Source organism: Amphibalanus amphitrite, unplaced genomic scaffold, assembly GCF_019059575.1.
Source record: "Amphibalanus amphitrite isolate SeventyFive unplaced genomic scaffold, NRLGWU_Aamphi_draft 000220F_arrow, whole genome shotgun sequence".
Lineage (NCBI taxonomy): Eukaryota > Metazoa > Arthropoda > Thecostraca > Balanomorpha > Balanidae > Amphibalanus > Amphibalanus amphitrite.
In genome coordinates this window covers 224597-249650 of record NW_024881715.1, presented here as the reverse complement: position 1 = coordinate 249650, position 25054 = coordinate 224597, and the positions used below count along the sequence as shown (strand labels likewise).

Genomic DNA, 25054 nt, shown 5'->3' with positions numbered 1-25054 from the left:
GCCTGCCGTCAGGTCAGACCAGGCCGCCCTCCATCGCTTACCGACGCTTGCTGACCGCTGCCCGGCGCCGGCGGCTAAAACAGTCTGCGGTATAACGGACCTTGGTTCACCGCCGCTCGTTCTGTGGACAGTTGGCTTTGACCGACCGCCTTACCCGAGCCATAGTTCAACTGGGTCGTGGCCAAATGTGGCGAGATGTGGCAAACTGTAGCGAGATGTAGCGAGACATGACGGGAAGTGATGATACGGATTGGTGATATTGGCGAACCGTGGACGGGATGGGACGTTGTAGCGAGGTGTAGGCGGTCCGGAAAATCATTTGACCTGGATAGAAAATATGTAGATGGGTTTTGTGAACTAATGTGACCTTTAATGATGGATAGTGGTATAATGGACTGGTAAATTGCCATTAACCCGTCTGGATTTGCGGTGTTCACGAATCAGCTTTCTACCGGATGTGAATGAACTCGTCACTTCCCTCTTACCATTTGTTTCTTCTTACTTCCGCATCTCAAAGCTAGAGGTGGATGCTTAGTTCATTTGTTATTGTGATAAATTATAGCTCACATGACCTCGTCTTCTAGAAGGCCTGAGTCAGGGCCAAACGAAGCTAGCCCTTAACAGGTAATTACCCGTTGTGTGATGAACCACTGTTGTAAATTTATGGCTGTTCCGTGTTCGTGACCTGCATTTCACATGACGTGGAATTGTCTGGGGCGTGGCTTTGTTGTTCCTCTCCTGCATCCATCACATCTCGAGAGCTCCCAGAATTGTCTCGCAAACGAAGCTGGTGGCGGTGTTCCCTCAGAAGCCGTTAACGATGCATTGTGAATCACGTCGGCTTTCTTGATAGCCGCGACGTAAAAGCGCCGGTGACCACAACAGTTCAAGGAAAAGCCGGCCTGACGCGGTGTTCTACTGTTATGTCTGGACGGCGATTTTGGACGCTCGGCGCCGCTGAGCTGACTGTGCGACGTAAGGTATTTATTATGATCATAGCACAGAGCAGCTGATACAGCGAGGGACGAGCCTGCGGTATCTGCGGCTTCTCAGGAAGACCACACGCGCTGAGTGCTATGTGGAGCCGTGCGTTACACTTGCGTGTGGTCCTTGAGGCGAGCGGAGCTGTCATTTTTCAACGGAGCCGGGTCGGGAGATATAGCCGTCTTGGGTCGTCGCGCGGGGACAAATTGACCGAACGGTACCGCTCGGAACGAAGCCAAGCAGTTCCTGCGCTCCTTTTTCAGGACGCTCCCTGCGTTCCTGCTGCTATGTGCTTGTCTCATCTGTGGGCGTGACCCCGGCCCGTTCGTCGCCGGCGGCGAGACGCCGTCGGCCGCGCGCCTGATGGTGGCAGCAGACGCCGAATTCATTAACCCCGTCGTCGGACAAGCGCCGCGCCCCAACACACACAAACAGAGCAGCGACTGTTTGTGCCGTGTGCCGCTCCCTGCCGTTAATCGTGTCCAACCCGTCTGCTTTGGACGGGCTGGGTGAAGGCTGGGGGGCTAATCCGTTCACAGGCCGTCCCATCTCCCTTCCGTTCGCTAGTCCTCGTCCCCTTCCGATAATCCCTCTCGTTCGGTTCCCGCGCGTCTCTTCTTCCTTCCCTCGCGTTCCTTCCCTTACCTACGGCCATCCTTTCTAGAATATTTTCCTGCAGCTTGTTCTTGATGTCATGTCTTGATTCGCTATCTGTTGTCTTTCCATCCTTTCCCGTGCACATTTTCCTTCCTGCGTGTGCTCGCAATTCGCTGAAAAACGGATCGACGTCCAGCGATCTCACATCACCTTTGTTTATCCACCATCTGGTAAATCCACTGGATTAGTTGTGTCCGGCAAGTTGGCTCCTTGCTTGCATGATCGCATATCATCATCATTCGTATTCAGGCGCTGCACATCCTGCATAATACGCCGCCCAGCGCCCAGCAGCCGGCAAGCCCCGGAAGCCTAAATCATGCTCAATTGCACGCACTTGTCGCTATGTGGGGCTGGAGATCCAGCCTGAGCGAGTAGCGAGGTGTTTGGGAGGTCAGGGCGTCGCCCAGAAAAACGTGTATGGGGTGATGAATCGGCTCGTTGTAGCTTATCGTTGATCAGCAAGGCGGATGTGTTGGTGCGTAATGACAGGTTCTTGACAACTTCCGAGCTGCTTTTGAGTTTCTTCCGAGTCGTCCCTGAGTTGTGTAGAGGTAGTCGCGCGAGTCGCCCTGACGCGCTTTCGGAGTCTCCCGGTCAGCATTGATACTGATCTGCGTGAGATGACATGCTGACCGTCTCGGGACGTCGGCACCCATCTGACGGACCCCCTGTTCCTGTATGGAAGGCGCAAGGTCACCAGGACCCGTCACGTCGCTCACCTGCCTCCGTGCGCCCCCCCCCCCCCCCCTGCAGCCCCCCCCCCCGTCCGCGGCGTTCAGACAAAGGTCATCTGCCGAATTGGTATGGACGACAGGGCCCCTCGCGCGCCGTTTTCCGTCATAGAACGATAGCATCGGGCTGCGTAGCCGTGGCCTTCTGTGTGCCAGGGACGCGGCGCCGCCGCCGGTGCCGGCCGCCCCCCGCGCCGTCTCAGTCGCCACAGGAAGGTGTGCGCATGGGGGCAGCGCGGACGCGTCGCGTCGCAGGCGTCAGTGTCGGAAGTGGCGAGCGACGAGCGTGGAGGAGTGATCGAGTGCTCCAGCGGCGAGAGTTGGGTGGAGTGAGCGCGTAGTGCGCTGGCGACCCACGCGCGAACTTGGTGAGAGAGTGATAGGGCGGAGATCAGCGCGGAAGAAGCTCCCGTGATAGCCTACGCGGCGAGTTGTGAAGAGCCCACTGGAGACCGGCGTGGGTCGGGTCGGTCCGGGCCGGGCCCGACGGTTGTCGCCGCGTGTGACGGCCGACGGACCGGCTGTCACGCCTGTCACAACCGTCACGCACGGCCGCCACGAGTGGTGACGCGTGGCGGGCTGTTTTCGCCCCCGGCACGTGACTGGCCGTGACCGCACGTGATACGTGGCCAGACGTGACACGTGGAGACACGAGTGACTGTTCGAAAACCACCATCATGTCTGACGGAGGGCTGTTTTGCATGTTTCCCTCCATCTCCGACATTTTCCAGTGCTGGGGCAAGCCCGTAGATGTCGGTGGTAAGTTTCGCTCATTTTGTATTCCAACCCGCTCGTTTGTTTGGGCTAACAGCCAAACGATAGAGGCGCGTCCCCGCATAAGAAAGGCACGATTGTTAGCATCTATTGTTGCCTGACATGTCCCGTTAGCGAGCAAACATACTGGTATGCCCGGGGATTGGGTCGGAATGTTTGACTCTTGCCAATAAGAATCGGCTCCTAAACGGCCCAGCGTTACCAGTTGAGCGCCTGGTAATCTCAGTCTCTGTAGGGGAGAGTGGGGCAAAGCGGCCACCCGGGGCAAAGCGGCCATCCATCGTTTTAGCCCTCCACAGCTGGCGTCAGTTCCAATTTATGATTTCCAATTATACTTCTCTTTGCGGTCGTTCGAATGAGCCAGACCGGGGTTTCAGGCCCATCGCCATTGTTCTGTGAAACACGGAAAAGCATTTCTTGCCAGGTTACCAATTATGTTTACAATTTTTAAATGTTATTTTATTCCATAACCGTTTGGAATTTTTATAAGCGTTTTTGTCCATGCATTGCGTGGTTATCGTACATGCCTTCTACCAATTTTAATGCTTTTTACCCCACCAATAACTGAGCTGGAATATTTTTGTCTCGGACGGTATGCGCGGGGCAAAGCGGCCGGGGCAAAGTGGCCAGCCCCCAATTGGCCATAAGTTGTTTCCATCTGGATAAAAACATTATTTATATTCAAATGTGTTGTCATGCATTCATCTTGGCCACTTTTCGGTTACATGAGTTACCGAATTATGCAATTAAATGTTTTTCCAAGAAAATTCTTTCTTTGTTTAGCAATAGGTGGGAAGATAACAAAGTAAACATCCATCTTCCCTTAAACCTTGTCACCATCAAATACCCTAGTCGTGCATGAGGCAACTATTCTGTTTCTCATATCGGGACTTGAGAAGTCGCCAGTGGCCGCTTTGCCTCAGGGATGGGGCAAAGTGGCCAATATGCTATAGGTTTAAAGTTTTGTCAATATCTCCCATATGTGAACGCCTTTGGAAATGAAACGCAGTTGGAATAAAAGACAATTTAATAGGGATCACATTGGTATAGAAAGAATCTTTTCAAGTTTAAAAATCAAGCGTCGGCATCGTTAGAAACGTTAGGGTGGCCGCTTTGCCCCACTCTCCCCTATTTCACCGCCGTGAATAATCACGTGAATCAGAGTGTGTGATGTTTGTAATTAATTCCGACCGAGTATCTGTGGGTGGTCGGTGGTTGGCCCGCCCGGTGATCCGGTTAGGCCAAACAGTGGCCCCGCCTGGGTGGGTGCTGAGAGCTCCTGGCACCTGATGGGCCGGGCTGGCGCTTAGAGACCTCTGAAGCCCACGGCGCTGACAGAACGAATTGGGGCGGACGGTCAGATATTGGGGCAGTGCTGGGCCGCCGCCGCCCTGGCCGACCCAGAGAGCATTCGTGAAATGGATACCGGGCTCTGTTTGGGTTTCTGGAGCGAGAAACCAGGCGTTACGGCTGCACTGGTGTTGTGATATGTTGTGATAGTGAGATAGGGTGAGAATTAAAACTTATGATGAGGGCATAAGCTTAATGATGATGGTCGAATGTGTGGAAAACCCAATAACCTGATTATACTTATGGGCTCACGGTGTCCTAGAATGATTTAACTTTTCCCGAGGAAACTACGCATAGCATAGGACTGGCATCCTTGCCAACTGTACCGCCTTTAGGTAACCCGATGAGAGGGTATCAAAGTATCCTCAATTGAGCCGACATCATTTCCTTGATCTCACGGGAAGTTTGCAAAGGAAATGATGCCCCGGGTTGATTACCCTGATTTTTACTTTCGGGTGTTGATGCGTTCAGGTTGACACTTGAATCATCGATGATTACGCCTTTTTTGATTTATTTAAGTTTACCTTGCTGAAGTATTTGATGGACGTCATGAATGAAAACATATATAAATAGTTCGGTTCGCTTGCAAGTGAGCTAGACAGAACGTGGAAGAAAACATGTTTCGTCTCTGGCCGAATGAGACAAGCATGTTTGTATTGTATTCGCCTCGTAAACAAGCACAAACCGAGTCTAAATAAACCGTCTTTGGCCACCCGTGAATGTAAGATCGGCGATCGCTCGCGTCTAGCAGTGACAAGAGTTTCCCAACATGCTTTATGCTCTGACGAACGGAGTCTTTTTAGAGGCTGAGTCAACTTCTGACCCATCTATCGATTTTCTCTCTTCTTGCCATCCCCACCAATTTCGGGAAGGGTGAAGACCGATAAGCTCTGGTGGAGAGGAGCTGGTGCTGAGTGGTCGAGGTCGAAGTTCAGCTGGCTTTCCTTCCCTTCCCTTCTCCCGTTGGTATGCGTGAACCTCTCTCAGCTGAGGGCATGGCAGTCGATCGGTCTCCTCCCCCCCTCCCACCGCTCTCTGACGTCACAGACGACACAGGAAGCCAAAGCGAGGGAGGGAAAACAACTCTTGACAGTAGATTTGGGACGAGAGCCAGAAAAACGAGGGACGGGTCTGAAGCTTTTTTTACTGTTTGATTTAATGACCAATAACTCGGGAAGGGGGAACGAGCGTCAACGGCTGAAAAATGGTGTTCATTTCATTTTGTTTTATTTATTTCATCGCAATTCAGTAATCGATGGGTGCTAAACCCTCGAATGGTGCTGCACCGATCGATTGGGAAGGTGTCCTCAAATTCTAATTATCTCTACATACACGTCTGCTGTCACAAGTCTGAGATGTTCGTTAATTTGTTGAATTGGCTACCATTTAGTGGAGTGTCTGCAGCAAGAGACGCAATGCGATAATACCGCCTCCACTCTGGCAGTGCAAACTTCTGTAAGCCGCTGATTAATAGCCGTCTTATCGCCGCTTCTGAGGAATAACTTCAGCTTAGCGTCTCACGACTTAGCACCAAACATCTGCCTGACACCTGGCTTTAGATCTCCGACTGTGTACAGACATTGTATCGCAACGTCTTTGACATCCACTCAATCTCTGCATTGTTCTGTCTTCGTCTCTTCTCTGAAATAAACCACCGTATCATTCGCCTCTCTAACTCTCTCCCTCTCTCTCTCTCTCTTACAGATGCCAAACCGGTGCCCATCAAGGTGGGGCCGGCGGCGGCGGCAGCGGCAGCAGCGGCGGCCGCTCGTCATGAGGTTCAGGTCAACCAGCTGGAGGATCAGCTGGCGGGTCACCAGCGTGACCTAGCCGCAGCCCGCGGTGACCTGCAGCACGCGTCACGCTGCTTCGACGCCGCGATGGTCATGGTCAACTACCTCTCCAACGAGGTAAGCAGAGTGTGGTCTGGGTGTGTGGTGGGATGCGGTGGAGTGAACTTGTGGCGGTATTTGTGTGTTTGTCTGCGCTGTGGGCTACGGTGGTTGGAGCTTTGTCCACATGTCGTTTAGTTCAGCCGTCAGAGTAACATCAGTCCGTCTCGCGTGTAAAATCCGATAACCAGCGGCGCCATCGTATCCATGGGACGATTCATCAAATACTTTGAAATGAACGGGAGGGAAAGCTATCCTCACCATACGTTTTCTCCGTGTCGTGACTCCGGGCTCCGCTCGACACATGTATCCGATGGAATCTCAGTCCGACCGGCGCTGTAACTTTGAGAGCGCCACGTATGGCTGGAGCGCCACATACGTCTGGAGCGCCACAGACGTCTCGAGTGCGCCTGTCGACGTGTCGCTGTAAAGACGTCTTCTCCGATGGCTACGGTCCGGGCGGGCCGTGGGGTCTAACGTGTAACGGTTCTTTCCGGGTGGCATATCACGGATAATCCGAGTCCACAGCGTTGGACATCTCTCCTCTTGCATTGTTTTTGAGTAATGCCTACTCGATGTAAGTCATATGGTAAAATCAGAAGTAACGAAGGCAATCAAGGAAGAAGACAATTCCTTTTAGTGCATTTGCCATGTTTGCAAAGGCATTTGTGAGTGAGCTTACCTGGATACATGGAGAGATTCTCCGGGATAACCCTCATGCTTCGGCTAAAATTTGTGCTGCATATTTTTGCACTTTGTGAAACTGCGGTATTTTTAGTCTCGTTATTTTCTTCGGTTTTCTAGCTACTAGGCCCTGAAAGCGTATCTAGGCCCTCGGATCTCCTCCCTTGTTGTCAGTAACGTAGGTATTGTGTGCTGTTCCTATCTGTCATCTTTGTTGTGCAACCGAAACGTGTTGCCTTGTTTCTTTTTATCTATTGTGTCGTGCTTTCATTTTTTTTCGTTCTCTATGGTTCGTGGTTACATTGCCTCATCCCTGCAGCAGCGCGCCGCTCCCAGGCTAGGAGACGCTTAGTGCGAGCCTTCCTCTTCCACCCAATGTCATTCCCATTCCGTCTGCCTCCCAACGCCCCTCGCATCCCCTCTGCAATCTAATGACACTTCCTATTCAACCTTCCACCCATTACCCAATGTCACTCTCATGCCATTTTCAACCAATGTCACTCCAATTGCATCTTCCTCCCAATGTCACTCCCATCCCACCACGAGGATCCCCGCCTCTACATCAGACCGGCCTCTGGTTCCGCGTCTCCGCACCGGCGTCCCACGCCAAAACGGCCGGCGCTTCAGGAGCGTGACCTCGTGCGCCGGAGCCGCCACCACTGCGCCAAATACGGGCCGCCGGCGGCGGCGCAGCGCGTCGCTTTCAGACGCACGTCCTGCCTCCTGCTGGCATCGCCTCCAAATGGGGAGCGTTTGATGTGTGATGAGAAATGATTGAATTAGGGTAATTTTACTGGGTTGTGTATAATAGGAGATGACGAGAATGATTGGGAACAGAAGATGTCAGATAGATAAGGCTGCGTTTGAAAATTGTGGTGTATGGGTTTTCAAACATGGTTTGGAGCTTGGGAGGGTGGGTTCACAGATTTATTGATGTGCTTAGTGGGTTTTACAAATTTCTTGCTCTTTTTGGTGCATGTCGCCCAAGCGTCAGTGCTCTCGAGTTTTCGACCAGAAGTTCAGACTGCCATCCATGGCGTGCGGACCTAAACGAGCATTCGCTGACGTCCTCCAGTAAAATTATAACGTTCGCCCGCTTATCAGCATACTTTCGCACCGTAACGTCCGATATAGGCTTGGTAACCGGTGTTTGACCCCGCCGTTGACCCCTGAAACGCGGGCCGGCCGGCGTGACCGATCCCACGGCTGGCCAGTTAACCCCTCATCCAGCTGGGACGGCCAGTGTACTAAGTTACCGGCCAGCGACTGGTGCTGGTAATGCTGACCCGTGCTGGTGCCAGCGCTCCCACACCGGCAGCGCGCTGGTCAGTCGTCGGTGACCGGTGGGGTCACGAGCTCATGGGTGTGATTCTTGTGAGTGTTTCGTGACCCGGCGGGAGATGGTAGTCTTGATTATTATGTAACCGCGTGAAATGTGACAGAGCTGTCTAAGCGGGAAGTCGGGCGTGACGATTGCAGGGAACGGAGTTTCCTTTCTCAATGTGTCGAGCAAATCAGAAGCTGTATTTCATTGCGAGGAGCAGTGGGGCGAGCAAGTGTTGAGAACATGAACTGAATGTTTGTCTCGAAGACATGACTCTCCTGAGAGCTGAACTCGAGGGACAAGCCACTGCTGAGAGACGAGTTCATGGTTCTAGAGACATGTGTCAACAGAGATCCCGCAGAGACGGACCGTGGAATCGGCCGCGCCGCGCCTGTCGGAACTCTACTCGAGTGGCCCCACTAACCGAGTCGGTCCCGTCGAGTCGCCGCCGCGCCGTATGTAAGATGGTATCACCGGATCTGACTCGAGTCGGGAGTCGAGTCCGGAGTCGAGCCGGTTCTGGACGATCAGACAATCTGCCTGGACCAGACCACCCCAGACCGGCCCGGACCAGACACCGGACCAACCACGAACCAGAAGTTGAACGGTGTCCAATACGAGACTGGTCATGTCCATGTTGGACGTTAGTCTGAAATGCAGCTACGATCTAACCATACAGTCAAACACATGGCCAATCCACAGCCAACGACGTCCCTAAATTCAGCCACGTCAGCTGTCACCACTGCCGGCTGTCCGCTGTCAGTCAGTTGTCCGCTGTCCGCTGTCCGCGCCGCTATCACAGGACAACCGGACACGGCGGTCGGGAGGGTCCGTTAAGCCGCTCTAAACGACCGCAGCTAGACGTGCGGGAGTGGTGGAGGCTCCTCATCCTATCACGACGCAGACCGGTACCCGTGGACGACTTCAATCAAATCCTTAGTTCGATTTTATCCTTTGAAAAAATGTGATCTTTCGGGGATGTATTTGCGGGTGGAATGTCCGGTTTTGAGGTGTGCATATAAGCGATACATGTGTTCCGATGTGCCATTGATGACTTAAATCTAATCCTTAGTTCGATTTTATCCTTTGGAAAAAAACATAACATCTTTCGGGGATGTATTTGCGGGTGGAATGTCCGGTTTTTAGGTGTGCATACGAGTATAAGCGATGGATGTGTTCCGATGCGGCTCGCTGGCGTATGCTATCCTGCTTTGTCTTGTAGTTTGTCTTGTTTTGTCTTGTCTCCGGAACGTCTCTGTTGTTGCGTCTATCTCCGTTCCGTCTGAGCGATACTGTGTCGCCGTGGTTGTTACGTTGTGTCGATCTCTGTCGGAGGAAAGCGCTGATGGAAGGTCAGCTCAGGGCCGTCCGGTCCACGCGGGGTGACGGTGGACCCAGTGTGACGTCCGGTGAGCGCGTCTGTTCAGTCGCCGCTGTTAGCGCTGTTTGTTAGTGTTGCGTCTGCCCCTCGGCGCCGGCTGTGACGGTGATATTGTTACGCCTGTGACGGTACACGGACAATGATGCCGGTCTCGCAACGGACTCAGTAGCGTAATCACATGAGAGCCTGGAGCATGTTTAAGCTCCGGTTATGTGCACCATACCATAATAATGCATAAGTCGTAAAAGTTACTTGATTCGAGGCAGCTGTATTCCTTATTAAGTAGCTCTTAAATTTGACATCGTACCGAATGTCATTTCGCTAGTGTTATCTGATTGTTTATTCTTACCGTTACGGCATCTCTTCACTTACCGCGCCAATGACCGGTTGGGCCGTCTGACTGATAACCGTGCATTGACCTATACCCTTTCCTCGACCGATGACAGTATGCCGACCTCTGCCCTCCCCGTATATTGACCTGTTCCCTCTCCCCGACCTGTCTGTTGACCTGTCCCTTACCTGTCTGTTACGTTCACCCGGTGGTCTGTTTCAGTACAACCCGTTCCAGCTGACTGACCTGTATATGCCCTCTCCCCAGCCTGTCTGTTGGTTGACCTGTGCCCTTTCTCCGACCTGTCTGTTAACGTTTACCCGTTGATCTGTTGACGTTTACCCGACGTATATGTTGACGTTTCCCCTTTGCTCTGTTTCAGTACAACCCGTTCCAGCTGACTGACGAGGTGAAGGCTCTCCAGTCCCGGGCCACGGAACTGCAACTGGCGCTCGGTGAGGCTCATGAGGGGAAAGAAATGGATGCATGGGTATTTAGTAATGCTATATGGGGATGAGTAAGTAAGAGTGTGGCCTGGGATGATAGATATCGTCTCGCCTGAAGGGTGGAGAACGAGGCGTGTAAGAAGTGACAGATTCCAAATGATTGATAGCTGCACCCCTTTGCTTCGTTTCTTCTTTTTTTTTGTAAAATATTTTATAGCTACCGAACCATTCCCAGTTTCAATCAGCTGGGGCGTTTTACGTCGCACTTTCATGACCTCTTGTATCGTTTGCTTATTAATTTAATGATAGGTCAATGGTTGGAGCAGTCATTAGTAGCCTCACAGTTTGTATTTACGTCTAGGAACCACCCCACATGGCTTGTGTGCAGAAGGTCATCGATAGAGACGATTTGTTTGGGGCTCATATGTCATTTGCCAGACAGGCCTCATTTGCTATGCACATTGCACGTCGTCTTCGTGGTTTTGAAAGCATCCCAGGATGGTCTGATATGATAAGTATTCAGTTGAAAGAGGCTCTTTCTAATCCAGTATTTCATTATACGACAAATTCTCGTTCTATGCAATCGCTGCTGGGATGATATAGTTAACATGGTTAAACTGAGGTACCGAGTAGAGATGTCAATCGGATACCAACTTTTTGGTACCTATACCGATACCAAACCGATACCAACTTGGTATTTGGTATTTCAAGGCGAGTGCATTTGGTATTTTGTTGGTATTATGAATCCTCACTAATGTAAAATAGGCTGAGAATTTGGTAAAAAGTTGGTATTTTCCTCATATTCCCAAGTCGGTTTGGTTTCGGTATTTTTCAATGGATATTGTTGGTATTTGGTTTGGTATCGGTATCACGATTTTCCGTAATTGACATCACTAGTACCGAGCCTCAGCTTACTGCCTTCGAGCACGGTTTTGACGCTGGTGGCGTCACCTTTTCAGACGAGGCTGCTGCCACCCAGCGGCGACTCGAGGAGAGTATCGAGGACCGGGAGCGAGCGCGACTCCAGCGCGAGGAGGAGGTTGGCGCCGAGCTGCGCGCGCTCAGCGCCACCCACCAGGAGGAGCTCGACTCCGGCAAACAGAAACTGGAGGAGGTGCGCTCGGCCTGGCACCAGGAGCGCCAGCTGCTCGAACAGGACCTGGTGCGGCAGCAGGAGGCGCGCGACCAGGACGTGCGCGAGCTGAGCCGGCAGCACCAGGAGACGCTGGCCTCGGTGACGGCCCAGTGGGAGCGCGAGCTGGCAGAGAGCCAGCGCCGCTCGCAGGCCGAGGCTGACCAGCTGCGACAGCAGATCTCCCAGCTGGAGGAGGCCAACAGCGAGCTCAGTCGCCGGGAGTGCGAGCTCAAGGCCGCCATCGGGCAGAGCTCCAACACCAAAATACAGGTGCGGACTGCTGACCAACGATCTCTTGGCACTTCACAAAATGCTACTTTCGAATTTTTCATCTGCTTACTTCTGGTTTTTGTATTCTTTTGCTCTTATTTTTATTTTGCTTGATTGTCTGTCATGCTCAGCCATGCTTCTCGAAGTGTTTTCCTCGTTTCATCCCTCCCCTCTCCCTGTATTCTACAGGTTCTATCCGCTCGGATCAAGAAGCAGGAGGAGGACATCAAGTCGCTGAACGCGGTGCTGGAACTGAAGAGTGAGGAGATCGCCAAGCTGCGTCAGGACGAGCAGGAGCTGGCGCGACTGAGGGAGAAGGTGCCGAGGCTGGAGGAGCGCTGTGACAAACACCGGGCCAAGGCCGAGGACCTCGAGGCACAGCTGCGGCAGCGCGAGCTCGTCCACAGGTCGGTGTTCTGTTGCTGCATTTTGGAGACGGGAGGCTGCTGGGCTGAGAAGGAATGGACAGGTCTCGGTGAACCGTAGACGGTTGAGGAATTGGAGACGCCTCATATTAGAATGGTTGGTTTGAATGTGTTTTTTGTTACGGAAGTGTTTCTGATCTATGCTGCGTAGCATAATCAAGTGTAGCTGGTTTTCGTACGCTAATTGGGCTCACAGTTATCTGTAACAATTGAGTAAATACTTGCCAGTTGTTTCGTCACATCACGTTACACGGTACACCGCTCTGAAGTCTGACTCCACCCTACCCGACCGTTCCGACCGGACCAGACAATCTACCTTACTTGCAACGTGTGTCAGTGTGGAGCACTGATCCATCCTCTTCCATTGTCACTAACCGTCTGGTGTGTGTCTCCTTAGGCAACTGTCGGAGGAGAACCGCCGACTGCAGGAGTACCAGGACAGGGAGTCCAAGGCCAACAAGCGGCTCTCCATGGAGAACGAGCAGCTGCAGTACAAGCTGCGCAACCATAGTCAGTCGGAGCTGATGCAGCAGAGCACCCCAGGTGAGACGACGGGTCACAGGTCACACGGGGTCACGGCGGGTCACCAGGGTGGCTGGTGCATGGGAGGAGTGGCGAGGGCAGTTGCTGGGGGCTTCGGATGGCGTCGCATGCTTGGACGCTTCCAGTGAGCGGTAGGTGGCATAGTGTTGGAGATCGCACAATGCATAGCACAGAGTCGTCGACTCACAGATATCTTGTACATTGTTGAAGTTCAGTGGCTTCCTGTATTGGCAAGAGCTTGCTTAGCGCTGTGAGCTGTAATGTCGTCCTTGTTCAATAAGAGTTGTTCTAAGGATCACATTTTCAAAAAGAGGCACCGAGATAGTTGAAACCAATTGTCACCTTCCGTCAACTGTACGAACCGCATCAGCTAAACCGTGTATTTTTGTCTCTCGCTTATTATTTTCCCCATAAACTGTATGGGCATTTTGTTCCGTTTGGGGGTTTTCGTTGCCACACCACACCCATAGCGGGGCCCGAGTTAGTGTACAGTGTTGTGTCGTGCTGGTCGTCCTTCCTCGCTGACCTCGGCTGGGGCATGGCTGGCCGCTCTCGCTGCGCGCGCTGACCGCTCTGCCGCCGGCGCCGCCCTCTCTCCCCAGGCGTGCTCTCTCGCTCTGCCAGTTTCCGGTCCGCGCGCACACCGACGTTCATTGCGCGTGCGTACAGCGAGTCACCTCACATCACCAGGTAATGAGAGCATGGCACCGCCGCTGGGGCACCGCTGGAGGGGGTGACTGTCCGTCCACAGCGTGCAGCACAGCCTGGCACAGCGCGCTACACCAGTGCCGGCCCGAGACCCCCGGAGTTTGGTGTGGTGCCCGGAGCATGACGGAGATAACAATATAGAACGGGACAAGCCGAAATTAATTGACTTGAATTGCTGATCTGATGGGCTACGTGCATGGTGCACTTGTCTGTATTTATTTTGGTAATAGCCTTTAACCGACTCTAACCGAGTAATGCTATAATGCTATTTGAATAAGAAGTTATGTTTTTCCCATCGGTGGATAATGAAGGCTAGATAAGTTACCTATTTGCTTTTACTCAGGAATTACTGCTGATTGCCTTATGATGTCCATAAGTACTCATTGATTGCAGTTAGTTTTTTTACCTACGTGTTAAAACTGCGTGGAGTTGAATGACGCGTCCCTGACTGTGCGTATCCGTCTGTCTCGCAGAGTGAGCCCGCGCTCACCGCTGAAGAGCGACCCGGTACGGCGGCGCTCCCGCCGCTCGGAACCGGACGACGGCTCCCCGCCCCAAGTCACCGCCATCGTCGAGAAGAGCGACTCCATCAGCTGGGTGCTCGACCTGGAGTCGTCGGGTCGCGGCTCGTCGGCAGAGCCGGACGAGGCCGGCGACTCTCTCGACTCTCTGCGACTCGGCGGGCGCGGAGTGTCGCGCTCTCCGCCCTCCGCCAGCGGCGCCAGTCACGGCGGCTCGGAGAGCTCGGATTCTGAGGAGGCCGACCGGGATGCTGATCGGGACGGCGTGTTTTACCAGCTGGCCGGACCGCGCTCGGCGCCGGTAGCCATCAACGGCGGTGGACCCGCCTCGCTGCCCATCGAGCACATGCGGAAGATCCCCGAGTCCTCGGAGGGGACCGAGATCTAGCGGCGCGCTGTGACTGACGATGCCATCGATGGAGCGCGCCCGGCGTGAGAGGATGTGTTGGATTGTGATGTTGTGCTCGCCATTGAGTGTTTTATTTATTTTGCCAGAGATGGCGCTGCTGTTGGTGGCAATGTTTTGCAGGTGGCGCTAGTGTCGCTGCGATGTGCCGGCAAAGTTCAGGAGGCCAAATATTCACCCGTGATCGGTGGTTCGTTTGTGTGAGTGTAGACCGATAACATTCCAAGCTTTTGCTTTTGTTTGTGATGATGTGTGTGGTAAAGTCTGCGCTGCATCAGCTGATGTATGATCTGTGTATATGGATGGTTTCTTTACAGACGTTTGCTCTCACTATGTGTTAGAGGTATGGTTTGTCACTGGTAAATATTCGCAGCAGTGGGCCTGGGAAGATTGCGTCTTTTCTGTGCCCATCCGGCTGGATTTAGCGAATCGTACACGGCTTGGAGAAGCCCGTACAAGTACCTGCACGTGAGACCGATTCTCGGTTATGTTTTGGCGGAACCGCCTTGTTTTGGCGTAAACACACGAATGTTCGTATCGACGTCGCGGCGTTTGTAAGGCGCCGGTCAGACCGGCGCTGTACGCTGCGTGCTGAGTACAGTTTCCGCAGAGCCGCCAGCGCCGTCTGGGGGCTCGTCTCGGAACTGCAGCGGCCTGCGGAGGCGCCTGCGTGACGCTAGTCTAGTTTAGTTGTGCCGGAGCTGGGTGTGGTGGGTTTTGTGGCGCCTCGCGCGCTGGCCGGGTGCGGTGCTGCCGCCGCCGCCTTCACCGACCGAGCTGTGTCCGAGCCTGTCGTGCCCTGCACTTTTAATTCAGCTCGTGTTCACCGTTTGTGTTATTGATGAGTAAATAAATGGCCGTAAGAGCGTTATAATTCGAATGACTGTAGCTAAGCAGGGGGTCCGTGGAAAATGGAATGGATGATACCGAGCCAATTGACCAGTAGACGAAGAAATTCATTTCTTAGTTTTTTTTTTCAACTATAAAGAGTTCAAGGGGAGATGCTTTAGGTATAGTCTTGTTGCTGTCGCCTGTGCGTAGCCTATATCGTCGCTTGCCTGCCTTCGGGGTGCCGCTTTTCGCGTGGAATTTCCAGCCGAGGAATTTCTCACGGGAACAGCAGCAGGCGTTCGGGCATCGCGAAACGTGACGAATCGCGCGGGATCCCACGAAACGGGCTTGCGCGAATGGCCGTTTTTTGTGAGGAATTTCCAGGCGTGGAATTTATTGGAAATTGCCACACGTGAAAAGGGCACGTCCGAACGCACTTAACACCTGATGCGGGACATGATGGTGAACATCGAAAGGCTTATTTATGATGTAACGATAATAAAGGAATATTTCATTTTTCATTTCGATAGTTTACCTCATTTAACTGTTTGGGTAGATGAAATTAATGGTGTGAAGTGTTTTAGCGAGGGACATAGCGAGAATAAATACGTAAAGAAACATTGAGGCCTTTTCCTCGAAAATGTAAAAACAATGCCAAAAGTTATATGCTTTCCGGGCTACAAGCCTTCATCTATCTGACGCAATGCTATGTGCAATGTAAATTGTCTGACGTAAAAACTTAAACGTTCATGTATTGTGTTGAAGCGAGAAAAAACTATCAGAAATAAAAGCTTGATGTGGTAGCAAATTCCCTTCATATGGTAGCGCTGTGAGTTGGTGTATTTGCGCCGAATGTGGCGCGATTTATGTTTGCTTCCTTAGGGAAAGCGAAGGACGACGGTGAAAACAGGGCGCCTGGGGCGATTTGATCAAGGTTCGTGAAATTTACACGTGACGTTAGGCATATAGAAGGCCCTTGGAGCGAGAGAAGTTCCAAATGTCACGTGACTAATATGCCCTCCGGCGCCCTGTTTTCACCGGCGTCCAAAGCGAAAGTGTTTTGTTTATTTAATTATCTGCATTTTTCACAATTACAGGGGTATACTTTTATTTTTGCTCTTTCACCACAGTATTTTAAGAAATATGAAGTGCCAGGCTTTCTTTTATTACCCTCGAGTACCCATAAAGTGTTTGCACCATGGCCATTGTGGGTCAACATATGGGATGCCTAGTATCAGGCCTTGGTCTGCTCAAAAAAGAAATAGCTGTTAGTTTTCATCAAATGCTTAAACAATTCATAAACCTAAGTAAAGGCTTTTTTAAATAAGGGTGCTAAGCTCTAATGCTGTTGTTGCTGTCTCAGCCTGCTGAAGGGTCTTTGATGGATCCTGTGGGTAAACCAATATGAATCAGAGACAAGTATTAGCAACAGCCAAATCTCTGGCCAAAGCTAATTTCTGCCTAATGGCACCCCAAATTTTGCCATCCATGCAGAAGAAATAGATACTGATCACTGATGAGAATTCATAATACTAAGTCCAACTGATATGTTTTTATGACATTACGCATCATCTTTTTTCCAGGCCCCATGTTTCATTTGGGGGAGACTTAATAATATTGAATTGTTGGCAGCCAGCGGTTGTTTTGTTAGTAAAATTGGCCTTGGGTCAGTTAACCTGAAAATTATTGGCAATGCTGCAATGCTGAGGTGTTCACTGTTCAATTACCTACATATCTTTTGAAAAGATGGAGGGTAAAGGAAATGAAAAGCCATAAGAACCCATATAAAAGAAAGTTTTCCAGTAAGGTTGTGTGATGATGAAACAAGTAGACACCAAATAAACTGAAATTAGCACCTGCAACTGCAGTCACAAATGCAACTTATATTAGGAATTAACCATTTCATTTTGCAAGCTTCAGCCATTGCTTCATTTTTCATTATTCCATACCAACTGCATAACAGTATATTGAGTTTTGCTTAAGCTCATAATTAGATCAGTTTTAACAATTTTAGTAGCCTTAACATCTGAATACAAAATAACTTTATACAGTAGGTACCTAGGTATCAGCTGTATGATATCTCTTGACATATGCAATTGCAGGTAACGGTAGCGCAGGCGTCACCGATAGCTTCGGCGGCGTAAACAGTCAAGGTAGGTGTATTGTAAGTATATTGACATAGATATGGTAGCAATGTTAAATTATATGACGTCATTGGAGTATGAAAAAGTCTCTAGAACGTGTCAGGGAGGACAAAATGGGACTCGGCCGGTTCCAGCTGGACATATTGAGACTCAGCCGACTACCGCGGGACATAGTGGGACTCGGCCGGTCCCAGCGGGACACAATGGGATTCAGCCGGTCCCAGCGGGACACATTGGGACTCGGCCGGTCCCAGCAGGACACAATGAGACTCGGCTTGTCACAGCGGGACACAATGGGACTCGACCGGTCCCAGCTGGACATATTGGGACTCAGCCGACTACCGCGGGACATAGTGGGACTCGGCCAGTCCCAGCGGGACACAATGGGATTCTATTCGGCCGGTCCCAGCCGGACACAATGGGACTCGGCCGGTCCCAGCAGGACACAATGAGACTCGGCTTGTCACAGCGGGACACAATGGGACTCGGCCGGTCCCAGCGGGACACAATGGGATTCGGCCGGTCCCAGCGGGACACAATGGGATTCGGCCGGTCACAGCGGGACACAATGGGACTCGGCCGGTCCCAGCAGGACACAATGAGACTCGGCTTGTCACAGCGGGACACAATGGGACTCGACCGGTCCCAGCGGGACATATTGGGACTCAGCCGACTACCGCGGGACATAGTGGGACTCGGCCGGTCCCAGCGGGACACAATGGGATTCGGCCGGTCACAGCGGGACACAATGGAACTCGGCCGGTCCCAGCGGAACAAAGTGGGACTCAGCCGACTACCGCGGGACATATTGGGACTCAGCCGACCTTCGCGGGACATAGCGGGACTCGGCCGGTCCCAGCGGGACACAATGGGATTCGGCCGGTCACAGCGGGACACAATGGGACTCTGCCGGTCCCAGCGGGACATATTGGGACTCAGCTAACCGTACCGCGGGACATAGTGGGACTCGGCCGGTCCCAGCAGGACAAAGTGGGACTCAGCCGACTACAGCGGGATATAGTGGGATTCGGACTGGGACTCGGCCAGTCCCATTCCTATTGTGGGACCGGCTGAATCCCACTATGTCTCGCTGTAGTAAGCTGAGTCCCGCTTTGTTCCGCTGTAACCGGCCGAGTCCCATTGTGTCCCGCTGGGACCGGCCGAATCCCACTATGTCCCGCTGGGACCGGCCGAGTCCCACTATGTCCCGCGGTAGTCAGCTGAGTCCCAATATGTCCCGCTGGGACCGGCCGAATCCCATTATGTCCCGCTGTGACCGGCCGAATCCCATTGTGTCCCGCTGGGACCGGCCGAGTCCCACTATGTCCCGCGGTAGTCGGCTGAGTCCCAATATGTCCCGCACCGGCCGAGTCCCATTGTGTCCCGCTGTGACAAGCCGAGTCTCATTGTGTCCTGCTGGGACCGGCCGAGTCCCATTGTGTCCCGCTGGGACCGGCCGAGTCCCATTGTGTCCCGCTGGGACCGGCCGAGTCCCATTGTGTCCCGCTGTGACCGGCCGAATCCTATTGTGTCCCGCTGGAACCGGCTGAGTCCCACTATGTCCCGCGGTAGTCGGCTGAGTCCCAATATGTCCCGCTGGAACCGGCCGAGTCCCATTTTGTCCTCCCTGACCCGTTCTAGAGACTTTTTCATACTCCAATGACGTCATATAATTTAACAGTGCTACCATATCTATGTCAATATACTTACAATACACCTACCTTGACTGTTTACGCCGCCGAAGCTATCGGTGACGCCTGCGCTACCGTTACCCAATTGCATTATGCAATCAGTTTGCTTTGGATAGCTCATAGCTGTGACCAAACCAAGATGACCAACTTCTGATGTGACTTGTGAGGCTATTCCACTCCACAGTTTTTAACTGTCAGAGCTTGCCACTAACACTTAGAGAAGAATCACTGTCTTATTGGAGGATTCAAGTCAGACTGACCAAATGTCAGACTAACATGGATTGCCCTTTGCAGTGGATCACTAAAACTTAGTGAATTTACAGTCTGGAGTGATTAAAAGAGGCCTCATTAAATATTGTTCAATGTTGTGTTATGTGAGATCTGCTCTGGCAAAATGTCCTTCAATAGATAACAGTCCAATTTGTGCAGTCACTGCTCAAATGATTCGGTTATCAGAGCACTGACAGGCCACTGCCTAGTGCCTAATGACATGATATCAGACATGCTGTCGATTTTATGCATCCCATTTCAAGTTTATGTACTAATCATTCCTGGGCACTGATATGCTACACACCTCCTAGAACAATATTCACATTACAAAATGCTTCACATTACATTAAATTGCTTCACATTACAAAATGACCTTTTTGCATGACCACTGCCAGTTTTTCTTCATTTCATTCATCATGCTAAACTACTGATGAACTTTAATGAGCTGGCATTTTCATTGTTAATTCATAATATGCCACAATGCATTATAATGGTTTTAAGCTTGCCTTGCTTTAGGCATCATTTTGTGCACCTCCCTCAAAGCCATCTTTCCTCTGTTTACAGGTGAAAGAGGTCCAGCCCAGCTACGTATTTAGAATCATAATCTACAGTCATAAGGTGCCTGTCAACTCGCCTGGAGCCATCCAGTGTCTGCCTCTGTGAGCTGCTCCACCCTCCATTTTCAACCCCCCCCCCACTCTCTCCACCCCTTCTATCCTCTTTGCTCTGCAGGACATCCACTCGCGATGGCCTTCAAGGACCGGACCGGGGAGTTCTCGGCTGTGCTCCGCTCGCTGCAGAGTCGCCAGCTCAATGGAGGTCTGGCGCAGGCGCCTCCGTCCCCTCGGCCGCGCGCCGTACAGAGGTACGCAGAGTTCATGCGGATCGCCAAGCTGATCGGAAAGGACATCTCCAACACGTACGCCAAGCTGGAGAAGCTGACACACTGTAAGTGGGCCATGAGACAGTGGTCGGGCCTGGGTAATGCTCGATTGTGTCTTATCAAGGGAATCTTGCTAAATTAGCGAACGAATTGGCGATACTATAATAAATAAACGAATGAATGAATGATAAATGAAGGAATGAATGAATGAATGATAAATGAAAGAATGAATGAGTGAATGATAAATGAATGAATGAATGAATCAATTAATTAATTAATCACCTATTGGACCTATTGTGTTTCGTTATTAGACAACAGACAACAGCATATCATATTCACTTATGGTTTATTTCTCAGGTGTCTAATTTAACATGCTATTCTATGATTCGACATAAATATTACCCCCAAGACCTTTTGACTGGGTCCCTTAAACCACCACGATATTGACGTTTCACCGTCCACCCTTGTATGAGTAGTTGAATTAACTCCGCGTCGCTCCCCTCACAGTGGCTAAACGCAAGTCCATCTTCGACGATCGGCCTCTGGAGATCGAGGAACTGACTCAAATCATCAAACACGACATGGGTAGCCTCAACAAGCAGATCCTGCAGCTGCAGCAGCTGAGCCGGCAGCGGGGCGGCGAGGCGGGCGGCGGCAACGTGCACAACTTCTCCAACAACGTGGTGGTGACGCTGCAGCAGAAGTTGGCCAACATGTCGTCACAGTTCAAACAGGTGCTCGACGTCAGGACTGAGGTGAGAGCAGCTGGCGGGGACCGCTGGTTTGTGTGTGAGGGAGGGGAGGGAGGGGGAGACTGAGTCTGCTAAGACGTGGTATCTAATTGGAATGTAAACTTCTGACTGCAACCATTTAGCGATGAGTCAAAAACGATTGTCGGCGTGTGTGCATTTTTAGGAGCATATAGCATTCAAGCATACATTTTTTATTTGCTTAGGGCGCTACGGCTTAGCACGCTACGCACTTGACCACCCAAACACCGACACTCGACATCCGCTCTGCAGTCTGCACTAAACTGCGTCCGTTCTGACTAACCCCTCCCCGTCCCCTCCCTCAGAACCTGCGTCAGCAGAAGTCCCGCCGGGACCAGTTCTCTCGGGGCGGCGTATCGTCCAACCTGCCTCCCTCGGCCACCGAGGGCTTCCACCAGGGCTCCGTGCTGCTGGCCGACGAGGCTGCCAGCGCGGCCCGAGCGGACGTCGCCCTGGACATGGATGGCGTTCGTGAGAGGCGGCCGGCGGCCGGAGCGGGCGCGGGGGCCGCCTCGCAGCAGCAGCAGATGATGCTCATTGAACAGGAGGTGAGTGGTTTGTGGGAGGGGTGTGCCTTGGTAGGGTATGGATGTGTGATAGTTTTAGGTGCTGACAGCAGTAGATAATGCTCATTGAACAGGAGGTGCGCGGTTAGTGAGAGGTGTGGGGGGAGTCGGGTTTAATAATAGGTGTGGTGTTTTGTTAAGGTCAGTGTGCCTGCACCGGGGCGGGCCGCCCCGAGACTGCCTGGACGCGCCCGTGCGCCGCCGGAATCTTGCACGACTGTAGATGATGGGACCCGTCCGGTTTCAGAACATCCATGGCTGACTAGTGACGCTGCTGCCTAATTTCCGAGCACTCATTGTATCCTTTGTCCGATCTCAGGGCACGCACTGACACGTTGTCTGATTTCAGGACACGCACTACCAGGCGCGCTCGGAGACTATGAAGAACATCGAGTCGACGGTGGTGGAGCTGGGCGCCATCTTCCAGCAGCTGGCGCACATGGTCAAAGAACAGGAGGAAATGGTCCAGAGGTCAGTCTTGAGATACCCCGCCACTGAGGTGCAGACAGGCCTTCTCTCTGACTAACTCTTGCGGGTCGGCTCGAGGGCCGATTCAGCAGGCGCACGTCATGCTGCCCGTGCTGAGGGTGTGCTGTTCTTAGTTCTTACGGTCGCCGCTACAACGGCCGCACACAGTAACAGTTTTCAGTATTTTGAGGTGCTTATCCTTCATTGCTTCGCTTCCAAGCCCTTCCATATTCCGTTGGTATACCTGTGACAGAACGGAAGATCCTCGATAGTCGATGCTCACAATACAGTCAATTGTATGAAAGGTTTGATGGCTTTCAGACTAGCGTATACCTAGGCATGACATCTCTGACTTAGCGAGGCTCTGTTTAGCGTTTCCTTTAAAAACATTGCAGCAGCATTGATTGCTTGGAATTCTGGGACCGTTTGCCGGCAGCCATTCATGCATCTCCTCCATAGTCCAGATGATGTGTTGCATCTATGAAAAATGGTGTGTTGAATTAAGAAATTCAACACAGTGAAAAAGTGCCATAAATATTCATATTTTTGCATTAGCATTCGCTGAGCTGAGGCAAGGGTAGTATCGCCCGCACCTGTATTCTGAAATGCACGCGTTTTGATGGAGGCTCACAGAATTACATGTTATTTTGTATTTTGATGTTATTGCTCTATGGTTTAAGTTATTTATTGACACAGTGACCGAGTATTGCTGGTGTTTATTGTCCTGCCTCTGTCAAGCTGCAGTAGCTTGAGCCTTCCACCGACCTCTCGTTGAATGCACTGTTCCTTCTACCTTCCTTCCTTTCACCAACCTCTCTCGCCAAATGCGCCGTTCCATTAGCGGCTGCAATGAAAGTGACCGCTCTGATGCCGGTTACGAATTAGGGCTGGTCGGCTACCCCGTTAGGCGTGTCGCTCATGCCTTGGGTAGGCAATATCGGTTTGCTCTGGGTCGGTTGGGATGGGATTAAATGAGAGCGCAGCGCCACCTATGAATTACATTATTGCTGTGTGAATGCGTTCCTATGATTTACGAAGCCTTCTTACAGCTGCATTCCTTTCATTTTCTTTAATTTGTAATTGTACTGCATTTGCATTTTTCGTAATGATCGTTTCTGTAACAAAAGTTTCGACTTGCATCGTTATGTGCCTTTGGAGCTGTGATTACTAGCTACGCACTAGCCATGAGCTTGGTAAAACTTCGGCTTCTCTGCACTTACGAAAATTCCATATTTGTGTCCTATCCAGGAAATCCAAATGTTTTTACCACCATCCTCACCAATGATGCCCGTGCCAATGGCAGTGGGGTAAGTGTATCCTCGATGTTTTTTGGTAGGAAGGAATTAGACCTGTTTCCGACTGATTTTGTAAACGATTGATAAATCAGTGCTGTCCAGTTCGAATCGGTCCTGGTTCCGACGTTCTGTCTGCTTTCGAGGTGAGGTCTGATGAGTCCTTGTGGTTCCACAAGGTCCCACGATTAAATAATTCATCAATCAACTCTTGCTACTATGGTAATCATTTTCCTCTATCGCAGGATCGATGCTAACGTCGAAGACACTTCAATGAACGTCGAGGCTGCCCACACGGAGATCCTCAAATACTTCCAGTCGGTGACCAACAACCGCTGGCTCATGATCAAGGTGTTCGGCGTGCTCATTTTCTTCTTCCTCATCTTCGTCGTATTCATGTCTTAGCGTGGAGCTAGACAAGGGAGCTGCGGCGCCAAGAGTGGCGGGCTGTGAGTGATGGAACGTTCCGTGTATTGATACACAGTGAAGTCACACGCTTGGGAGCGAGCGTAGTTAATCTAAGCTGACTGAACCTGATGATTGGCTGAGCTCAGCAGACGGAGTGAGCCTTGGTGACCTGAGGAAACTAGAAGGACGTCGCTTGTAGTAACGGCAGATGCCCACTGTGGTCGAGTTAACATCTAGAAACATTTTATATCGTCCACGGACGATAAGCGTCTCATGTGATACCGATTACATGCTTATATGCGATGCCGGGATATTTATCATCTGATAGCTCCCTAGCCATTTGCAATATCCACTTGGATATTAATGGTCACACTATTTTATTGCCCTGACAACACCACTCCCATACCTTTTTAGCGGTATATGTAGTGAACATCTAATATTCAACTTATCTAGATGTGTCTGTTCCGAAGGCAGAAGAATTACTGACAACCGTCAACCAATTACGGTACAATGATATGTCAAAGATAATCGTAGCTTACTGAAACTCAATGACACATTGTCGTAACTTGCCACTGAATGTTCGCCTGACGATATATTTTAACATGGTGTTTTGATCTGTGTGGCGTTGGCTGTTACTGCGCCTGCCAGGTCTAACGCAATACATTGTTCGATTGAGACGCTGATTGGATCGATTCCGCCGTTGTGTCGCGTCCCATAGACTTCCCTGTTTGCTAGGGGACCCGGCGTCTGCGGATCGTTTCGCTGTGATGTGTCGTAGACTTCACAGCGGGATGCTACCTGACACGCTCGATGAAAGTGTGTGTTTCAATGGAGTTTGTGTGGGGGCACTGCACCGATATCTATCGAACCTGACTGGTTGTATGGCCTGTGTGCGTGTGTGTTGATGTGTGGCGGTTGTGAAGGGACACTGATTGTGCCCAAGGGTAATAGCGTCCGCAGAGTGAAGTAATTTGTGAGGGATAAATCTTCATCCTGTGGAGCTTGATGCCTTGATGTGGACAGGCTTGTTTAAAGATTCTGCATCGGTTATGATGCATTTATGCCTAGATAATGTATTTTATGTTTAAAATATGTGAGCGATGACTATGGACCGTTGGTGATTGGGTGGTGCTGTGAAACTATTTTTTCTCTCTATAAGTTGTTACGTT

At 51.4% G+C, this 25054-nt stretch overlaps 2 protein-coding genes across 14 annotated transcripts in view; both read left to right on the top strand.

Annotated features, from left to right (window-relative positions):
* Positions 1-15436, top strand: part of LOC122385473 (protein piccolo-like) — a 159557-nt gene extending 144121 nt beyond the window's left edge. For 4 of the 6 annotated variants that reach the window (XM_043373790.1, XM_043373792.1, XM_043373791.1 and 1 more), the window contains 7 exons: positions 6201-6406; positions 10491-10563; positions 11514-11959; positions 12149-12366; positions 12782-12927; positions 13530-13617; positions 14109-15436. In XM_043373790.1, coding sequence (XP_043229725.1) covers positions 6201-6406; positions 10491-10563; positions 11514-11959; positions 12149-12366; positions 12782-12927; positions 13530-13617; positions 14109-14544 — 1613 coding nt within the window. In that variant the 3' untranslated portion in view covers positions 14545-15436. The remainder of the gene's footprint in view (positions 1-6200; positions 6407-10490; positions 10564-11513; positions 11960-12148; positions 12367-12781; positions 12928-13529; positions 13618-14108) is intronic. The other 2 variants (XM_043373796.1, XM_043373794.1) reach the window with 1 other exon arrangement.
* Positions 15437-16265: 829 nt separating this feature from the next.
* Positions 16266-24994, top strand: LOC122385470 (syntaxin-5-like). 8 transcript variants are annotated; one of them, XM_043373789.1, is made up of 7 exons: positions 19272-19287; positions 20063-20071; positions 20231-20446; positions 20889-21136; positions 21457-21699; positions 22067-22188; positions 23723-24994. In XM_043373789.1, exons 3-7 carry the CDS (start codon positions 20245-20247, stop codon positions 23880-23882), a joined length of 975 nt encoding a protein of 324 aa, XP_043229724.1. In that variant the 5' UTR covers positions 19272-19287; positions 20063-20071; positions 20231-20244; the 3' UTR covers positions 23883-24994. The 8 variants fall into 8 exon arrangements, with proteins under 8 accessions (XP_043229720.1, XP_043229717.1, XP_043229719.1 ...); XM_043373788.1 differs by lacking the exon at positions 19272-19287 and adding an exon at positions 19342-19390; XM_043373785.1 differs by lacking the exon at positions 19272-19287 and adding an exon at positions 16266-16327 and having other exon boundaries at positions 20063-20446.
* The last annotated feature ends 60 nt before the right edge of the window (positions 24995-25054 follow it).